General features: G+C 49.3%; 1 protein-coding gene across 1 annotated transcript; it reads left to right on the top strand.

Annotated features, from left to right (window-relative positions):
• The first annotated feature begins 1,628 nt into the window (after positions 1 to 1,628).
• Positions 1,629 to 7,072, top strand: Coprs (coordinator of PRMT5 and differentiation stimulator). Its single transcript, XM_028881236.2, has 4 exons — positions 1,629 to 1,747; positions 3,936 to 4,002; positions 6,002 to 6,211; positions 6,669 to 7,072. The coding sequence occupies exons 1-4, from the start codon at positions 1,679 to 1,681 to the stop codon at positions 6,836 to 6,838; spliced, it is 516 nt and encodes a 171-aa protein (XP_028737069.1). The 5' UTR covers positions 1,629 to 1,678; the 3' UTR covers positions 6,839 to 7,072.
• Positions 7,073 to 7,089: the final 17 nt, after the last annotated feature.

Below are 7,089 nucleotides of genomic sequence, written 5' to 3'. Positions count from 1 at the left end.
TGTTGGACGCGTATCAGTTGGGACTGGGCTCCGAAACCCTGCATTTTGATTGGCTGTGGTTTTCTGTAATGGCTTGTGTCTGTTGCAAAGAGTTTCTTTGATGAGGGATGAAAACTGTACTTTCCTGTGGCTATGAGAACAGATATTTCGAGTGTAGCTAAGTATTGTGCTGGTTTAATAAGGTGGTGGTTATAGGTTCTCTTCCAAGATCCACGACTTCACTAATGCTGGGCAGTTGGCTGGGTTTCCAGTACCAAGCATGGTGTCCCTTTTGTTGAGCAGATCGTGGGTCCAATCAGAGAGCTGTTGGTTACTGCCAAGGTATGCAGGCCACTACCGCTCCCCGAGGGTCGTTGTGCCCTGCTGGCCATTGTTGTGGCCCACAGGCTTCATAGCTGGGTAGATCTGCTGGTGGCTTTCCTCCTCTGAGTTTCTTTTCACATTGACCGTATTTTAAATGCTCAGTAAACACACCGTTACCGTGGCGGACAGCACACATAAAGAGCCTTTATTTTTATCATAGCAGAAGATTCTTTGGGCAGCGCTGACCTAGAGTCTGTTAGATTTGAAGACAGGACAATGGAACAGAACACACATTAACTGGTCATATTCCTCCCTCTATAGGAACGACTATGGAAAGAAAAAAGAATGAAATATTATGAATCAACTTTACCTGAAAAAAAATGTGTAATGCCTTGTGTCGTTTACAAACAACATACTATTTAAGGGAGATGAAGAGGCTTGTGTTCCAAACAATGTTATAAGGTGACTTGATGAGCATGGAATCCCAGCTTTCCTGGTAACCATGCCTTGAACTGGTTTGTTGAATTTAGGTTGTGCTGGGGGAGGCAGTAAAGGCTGTCTTTACAGCTGGGTTATTTAGATCCATCCATACACACACACACACACACACATGTGCACTCTATCCACGGCTAGCTGCTGACTTATGTCTCTGAAGAAACCGGGAAATAACCAGATTGGAGACTTTGCCCATTGAAAGATGGAGGTTTGGTCAACTTCTACTGCCCAACTGTTACTGAACTCCGGGGTAACAACCTGTGCCTCGAGTCAGGTCCAGCTACCCATACTTAATAAGCCAATAAAAATAGCCAAACTAGTCGTGGAAAGAAGGAAATGGAGACTTATCCAACGTAGTCACATTGCTGACTTGGAGCACAGATTGTGACTTCGATAACACAACGGGGCGGTTACGTTGTTTTGGTCGTTTATCCTGCCTCCTAATGGATTGACTTCAAAAACGATCATTAAGCCAAGGTGGCAAGTCTCCATCCAGGCTGCCGAGTTCCTTCACTCATTGTTGGATGCTGTAGTCCAGCGGCAGCCTGAAATCTGGAAAACCCTGTGTTGGGGTGGAGCGAAAAGGAATGGAGCTGCGGTGGCTCTGACGGCGTCGACCCGGGGTAGACTGCGGTCATTTAATACTGCCACGGGGGAAGAAAGCCCAGTCCGGCCTAGGGCTCCCAACCAGCGCTGGACCGCAGACAGAGCCTGGGAGCCGGCGGTCCCGGCTGGACGCAGGTGGGCGTGTCGTCCGGCGCCGCTGCCCCTGCGCCGCCCCGCCCCGTCGGTGGCAGCGCCTCGCCGATTGGCCCGCTCCGCCGCCCGTCGGCCGTCACGTGCCGGAGCGTCCCGGGCGCCTGGCTGTGGGTTGCGGGGCATGGAGCCTCGGGCGGCCAGCGGGCAGGGGTCCGGCGAGCCAAGTGCGCGGGAGGTCCGCAGCGCGGAGGTGAGCGCCGCGGGGTCGGGGGAACGCGGGCACCTGCCACCACCCGGGCCGGCCGGGCGGCCGGCAGCCGCGGGGCTCGCGCGCTGCCGAGAGGCCGCTCACCCGGGCAACGCTCGCTCCGGGCCCCGCGAGCACGCGCCGAGCCTGGCCGGTAACGGTGGGAGTGAATGGAAGGAAGGAAGGTGGAGCTGGGGGCCGGGGTCAGGTGGGAGCGGCGAGGAAACGGATTTTTTATTATTATTATTATTATTACCTTGAGGACCTCTGGCCAGTGGTGGGGGTGTGCAACTGACCTTGGACGCCAGATGCCACCGGTGCTTTTTCCCATTTGATGAAATGGAAAGGCCCCCGTGACACGGGGTTTCCAGAAACATCTTTGCAAGTGGCCACAATACAGCCTTTTCCTATGACCGGTCCTTATTCGGCGTCCACCTCTACAGTGAGCTTGACTGTAGGCATCCTATTCACCAGAAGCCACGCCTTGTGCCTGACCCAACGTATATGCTAATTGCATGTGTGAATGGAATGCTTGCTTGCGCATCAAAGATGGTACTTGCAGCAACAGTAGCAATAGATTCGCAAAGAAAATTCGTTCTGCAGAATAGGAGGGCACTAATTGTGTCAGGGTGGAGCGGGAAAGGATGTTCTTAGATAGAGGGTAGTGGCCCAGTAAGGGCCTGGAGGTCAGAAATTGCCAGGCAAATGGCCTTGGAGCTTGGGTCCTAGAGCAGGCCTTTCACAGAAAGAGATCTGTGTTCAGCAAGCCGGTGAACGTGAGAGGCAATATGAATGGCATTGCTGGGCTGTGGATGGCTGTGGCGGGCCCACAAAGGCGTGGGGTAGAGTAGTGACTGCCGTTTTTACGACTGAGCAGGAGTGGAGTTCAAGAAAGAGGTCTGACACCTTGGGGTGGGGGGCGGCAGTGAGCTGCTGTTCTGGGGTATCACTGACCACAGGAGGCGGAATGGAATCATTAAAAGTCCAGGCATGACTGGATAATGAATGTTGATTAGGGTGTGTGCCAAGTACAAGTGTAGGATGAAATGTCCATTTAAGACTGGAGAGCTAGCTAGGGGGTGGTCTTACAGAGTTTGGTTTGGTTCCCAGGCATCTATAACTCCCTCTCCAGGGGACCCAGCACCTCCTGGTACACTCACACACGCAAATATATGTAAATAAATAAGTATATAAATAAAAATTTTTTAAAAATAAAGTGAATTTAAGTCAAATGTTACTTTTCTGCAATCTAACAGGTGATTTTGTTATTGTTGTTGCCTTTATTTAATTATAGTTTTTGAGATGCTCTCATGTAGCCCAGGAGCTCACTCTGTGACCACGAATGACCTTAAACTCCTGGTCCCCCCCCAACCCCACTTCCCAAATGCTGAGATTACGGGCCCGCACCACCAGGCCTGGTTTTGTGTAGTGCTGGAAAATCAACCTGGGGCCTTGAGCACCCTGGGCAAACACTACCAACTGAGCTCCAGTTCCAGCCTGTATTGGTGTCTTCCTAAATGTTCTGTCAACATAGGGCCCCTGCAAGGTCAGAACCACCCCCACCCCCCCAGTTTCCAGGGGTCATGCCCTGAGCACATGGCAGGGCTAAGATTGAAGTCTGGCCTCACCATCCAAGCTGTGGACATTAACTGGAGAGCGATCTTGGGGTCAGTAGTTTTGGGAACATTGAAATAATGGGGCATAAAATGACCTAGTTGGAATGGTTCCAGTGTTTAGGAACTAAAACTCTAGTTCCCCACACACCCCTGGGGAGACACTGTTAGAAGGAGCTGTTAGATACGAGGTTAAGTCACTGAAAGGGGGAAGGTTTGCAGAGAAGTAGCAGGTGCAGGAAACAGCTCCCAGTGCTGGCCAAGAAAAAGGGAGGAGGCTAGAGAGGTAATAATGGCAGAGGGAAGGGTTTACACGCAGACCTGAGATCAGGAGCTGTCCAGATGGGCTCCAGGGTCCCCAGACTTCCGAAGAGGGTCCAAGGAGGAGAGCAAAACCGGCCGCTGTCAGTTCCCAGTGGTCTGGGGGGAGGTTGCTGGGGTGATGCCCACAGGCTCCCCGCTCTCTCCAGCCTGGCTGCAGTGGGAGGGGCACTGTGGGAGGGTGGGCGGCTCAGAGCTTCAAGGTAATGACATGTCCCAGAGACCCAAGTTCCTGGTAATGATTTCTCTTTCCACAGGCTGGCTTTGCCGCAGCTGACCTCTCCGGGCAGGAGACGGAGACTGAGATGGCCATGGACCGACTAGGCAAGTAGACGGCAGAGACTGGGGTGGACGCTGGAAGAGATGGAGAGAAGACAGCGTAGTCTCTTTGTCTTACGTACCTTTTCTTGCTAGCCAGTCCTCTTTGCCAGTGAGTTACCTCCTTTGCCAACTGTTTCAAAGGGACCCTTCATTTGGAAGCTTCAAGGAAGTACTGGACTTGGTATGGATCCAAACCACCCTATTTCACTGGGAGGAACAACTTGAGTTAGTGAGAAACACACAGAGCATGTAGCCAGAAAAGCTTGTTTCAGTTCTAGATCCAGTTTTAGTCCTTGGACTTGAACTTTCCGTCCTTAGATAAGTCACTTAGCCTTTCTGTATTTTCTATTTATTTATTTATTTTTAATTTATTTTATGTGCGTTGATGTAAAGATGTCAGATCCCCTGGAAATGGAGTTACAGTTGTGAGCTGCCATATGGGTGCTGGGAATTGAACCTGGGTCCTCTGAAAAAGCAGCCAATGCTTTTAACCGCTGAGCTATCTCTCCAGCCCCTCTGTAATTTTAAATGGTGTGATAATACTTCCTAGTGTTGAGGGAGAAGGTGTGTAATGCACTAGCCACTGTGTAATTATAGTGAGCATGTGTGATGTACTGATGTATCCTGGAAGAGAGTTCTGATGGTTAGTGCTGGTCGATAGATGAAGCATGGGATGGCTGTGATCGTAGCAGCTGGCAGGTGCTAAGCACTTGCTGTATGCCAGGCACAGTTCCTAGTGCTTCCTTTTTTCCCTAAATAAGCGCACAACAACCTGGTTGCTATTTTACTGATGGGAAACTCAAGGCACATAATAAAGTCTTAAAATGTGGCGAAAGAGAAGTACTGTAAATTTACCATTCGGCTGTATTGAAGTGTACAGTCTGGGGGTGTTCAGGCCAGTGACAGGGTTACACAGTTGTCACCACTAGTTGTAGAATATTTTCATGACCCTGGAAGGAAATCCTGTACCTGTGAGTAAACACTCTCCACTCTCCAGTTCCTGAGCAACTACTCACCAGCCTTTCCCCCCAATGATTACCTGTTCTGAACAAGCAAAGCGAATGTACAGTAAATGAAATTATACAATACATGGTCTCTTGTGTCCGGCTTCTTTCAACTTAGCACATTTCCAAGGTCCATTCACATGGCAGCAGCCATCGCTCATCTGGCTGAACAGTGCCACTGTTGGGTAGACTGCATTTTGTTGATTCCCGATGACATTTGCGACTGTGAATGGTGCTGCAGGGAACATTTTTTTTTGGGGGGGGGGGTCTGGGATGTTTTTAGTTCTCTTGGGTGTACTGTTACGAGTGGAATTGCTGGGGCATGCCATAGTTCCATGTTTAAGTTCTTGAGGAATCAGTTGGATGAAGGTTCAGTGGCACACACATTTAGTATTTGGCAGGACAGATCTAAGATAACCGGATTCAGTGATGTCACGTGTGTTTTATAAGACTATCGTCTCGACAACCTTAGCACCACAGCTATTTTCAGGCTGGTTACTCCTTACCTCAGCCCTGGGATCACCACAGGGCTCTGGGCCTTGGAGGTCCATTTGTCTCATTGCTGTGGGGCTTCCCTGAGTTGAGGAGAAAGATCGTGGGGACTGGATGGGCCTGTTCTCTGTTTCCCTTTGTACAAGCACCCACTTCTCACGAGCTTCAAAGAAGAAAGTACAACAGGCTTGAATTATAAAAATACATCATTTGCCAGAGGCCTTGGGGTTTGTTGACTTGTAAATGACCCGAAAATATTGCCTGTGCAAAGGCCCCTGTACTTAATGGCCTTGTTTAAGACAAACATCTTATTGGAAAAAAAATAATAATCAACCCCATTTCTAAAATATAAACTAAACCCTGGGAGTGTAAGTGCTCACGTCACTAAAGAGCTACGTCTAGATTGTTACTCCCTCTTAGAAGAAGGCTACCAGAGAATTTCTAACCCCATGAGCAGACATCCAGTTTTCAACAATTTTAAAAAATTTCTTTTGTTGATTTTATAGCCAGTGGAGCCCAGAGCATCTCTAGCGACATTGCTACCCATGCGAAGGGCCCAGGTTTGGAAGAGGAAGGCTTTGCTGTGGAGGAAAAGGAAGCTGATGGGGAACCATATGCCTGGGAGCTGTCCGAAGGACCGCCCATGGAACAGGCTGCCGACCTTTTTAGCGAGGACTGGGACTTGGAGCTGAAAGCAGACCAAGGGAATCCTTACGGTAGGTGGGGCGTGTCTGAGGGCTGAGCCACAGCTGCTCAGACTCCTTCACGCTGCCCCTAAAGGCAGATGTGGTTTGGGAGTAGGGTCACATACATGAGCTCAGCCTCATCTTTGGTCCAGGTCTGGAATTTCTGCTTTTTTACATTTAAAAAAAAAATTCCACTGGCTCCACAATGCATCGATTTGTTTTAACAAGAAATTCTCTCCTAAAGTCCCTGAGCTGAGCTGTGCAGACAATAGTACTCTGCTAGCCATTTGTCCTCTTCCTTTTCACTTCAGAACTTGGAGGATAAATGGGTTGTTCAGAACGCCTTGTTTGTATTGCCTCAGGAAAGGAGGTGTGTCTGTCTGTTATTAAGATAATTGCAGGTCTTCCCTGTGACATTTTTTTCTTAATGCTATCCAGGTTCACTTTCCCTTTCTCTAATCTGTCTTTTGAAACTGTCTGTCTGCAGATGCCGATGACATCCAGGGGAGCATTTCTCAAGAGATTAAACCCTGGGTGTGCTGTGCCCCACAAGGAGACATGATGTATGACCCCAGCTGGCACCATCCACCTCCACTGATACCACATTATTCAAAGATGGTCTTTGAAACAGGACAGTTCGATGATGCTGAAGACTAAGTGTCACTTTCTGCCTTGTGGGAACTCGTGTGTTCTCCAGATCAAGGGTTGTTTCCTGTGTTTTCAGTGAAATGTCTTGTCCCAGGCAATGTTCCAGTGGCCCCTCAGTATGGGCCACAGACAGGCTAACTGGGTCCTGCTGCTGCCCCGTTTTTGTTGTTACTGTTGTTGTTGTTGTTAGTGGACTCTTTGTCAGAGTTGTGTTCTTTATAAATAAAGAAGGGAAAAAATAACTCAGTCTACTTTGTCTA

The sequence above is a fragment of the Peromyscus leucopus genome, chromosome 17, assembly GCF_004664715.2.
Source record: "Peromyscus leucopus breed LL Stock chromosome 17, UCI_PerLeu_2.1, whole genome shotgun sequence".
NCBI classification, from domain to species: domain Eukaryota; kingdom Metazoa; phylum Chordata; class Mammalia; order Rodentia; family Cricetidae; genus Peromyscus; species Peromyscus leucopus.
The sequence above is the reverse complement of the archived record's forward strand: the minus strand, read 5'-3'. Positions and strand labels throughout refer to the sequence as shown.

Coding starts and splice junctions, on each gene's coding strand:
- Coprs (XM_028881236.2), top strand. CDS start 1,679: ATGGAGCCTCGGGCGGCCAGCGGGCAGGGGTCCGGCGAGCCAAGTGCG. Junction 1,748..3,935: donor GGGAGGTCCGCAGCGCGGAG/GTGAGCGCCGCG, acceptor CTCTTTCCACAG/GCTGGCTTTGCCGCAGCTGA. Junction 4,003..6,001: donor GATGGCCATGGACCGACTAG/GCAAGTAGACGG, acceptor TTGATTTTATAG/CCAGTGGAGCCCAGAGCATC.